At 45.5% G+C, this 1,201-nt stretch overlaps 1 protein-coding gene across 1 annotated transcript; it reads right to left on the reverse strand.

Annotated features, from left to right (window-relative positions):
- Positions 1-6: 6 nt before the first annotated feature.
- On the reverse strand, positions 7-942 carry LOC112117518 (olfactory receptor 4D2-like; the record flags this gene model as incomplete). Its single annotated transcript, XM_026660436.1, has 1 exon — positions 7-942. A coding segment is annotated over exon 1 (936 nt), but the record flags the coding sequence as incomplete, so codon positions are not given.
- Between the last annotated feature and the right edge of the window lie 259 nt (positions 943-1,201).

The raw sequence follows: 1,201 nt of genomic DNA on the forward strand, positions 1-1,201 counted from the left end.
CTTCATTTCCCTCCCTGAGAAGAGCATTCTGCTCATCAGTCTCCTGATAGCCTTCTTCATCTCGGTGTTCCTCAGTGTATAGATTATTGGATTCAGCATTGGGGTGATTACAGTGTAAAGGACAGAGACCACCTTGTCCATGGGGAATTTCCGGAAGGGTCGAGCGTAGATGAAGATGAAGGGTATGAATATTAAACACAAAACCATGATCTGAGTTCCGCAGGTGGAGAAAGCCTTGTGCTTCCCTTCCTTGAGGTGTGTCCTTATCTTGACTAAGATGACAGTGTATGAAATGAGCAGGAGGATGAAGATAATTATGGCAAGTACCCCACTTTGGGAGACCATCAGCAGCTCGAACAGGTAGGTGTCGGTGCAGGCCAGTTTGACAACTTGTGGTATATCGCAGTAGAAATTGTCCAGGACATTTGACCCACAGAACGGTAACTGGAGGACCAATCCAATCTGAATAGTAGAGTGAGCCAATCCACCAATCCATGTGCCTGCCACTAACCCCACACACACACCCCGGTTCATGATAGTTAAGTATCGCAGTGGTTTATGGACTGCCACGTACCTATCGGCAGCCATCACCACAAGTAAAAAGACCATAGCACCAGCAATGAAGTGGAAGAAGAACATCTGGAGGATGCACTCATTGAATGAGATGGTTTTGTGCTGGGAGAGGAGACCCGACAGCATCTTTGGCACACTGACTGTAGAATCACTAATATCTATGAAAGCTAGGTTGGCCAGCAGAAAGTACATCGGGGTGTGGAGTCGGTCGTTGGAGATCACGGTGGTGATGATGATGAAGTTTCCCAGCCAGGTTGTCAGGTAGACTATGGAAAAGATGATGAAGAGGAATCGCTGCAGCTCAGGACTTTGGGTGAGGCCCAAGAGGACAAATTCTGTCACTGTGGCAGTTAGGTTCTTCTGCTCCATTTCGTGTCCTTAAAATATACCTGGAATCTGAATAATGATAATAATTAATAAAATGCTTTTATATTTTTCCACCTTTAAATTACTGATATTAAATCAATGTTAACTCCACCTTAAGAAAGACATTGGGTATGGGTAGTTCCTGATTTTCCTAAATTAAACACTACCTCCTCAGCTCCACTGCAGGGGAACTCTGCTTCAGCAGACCCTAAGAGCTACCCCATTGGGGATCTGCATGGGGTATTTGGGAGTGAAGAGGAGT

This window comes from Terrapene carolina, unplaced genomic scaffold (assembly GCF_002925995.2).
Source record: "Terrapene carolina triunguis isolate 2854851 unplaced genomic scaffold, T_m_triunguis-2.0 Scaffold781, whole genome shotgun sequence".
Lineage (NCBI taxonomy): Eukaryota > Metazoa > Chordata > Testudines > Emydidae > Terrapene > Terrapene triunguis.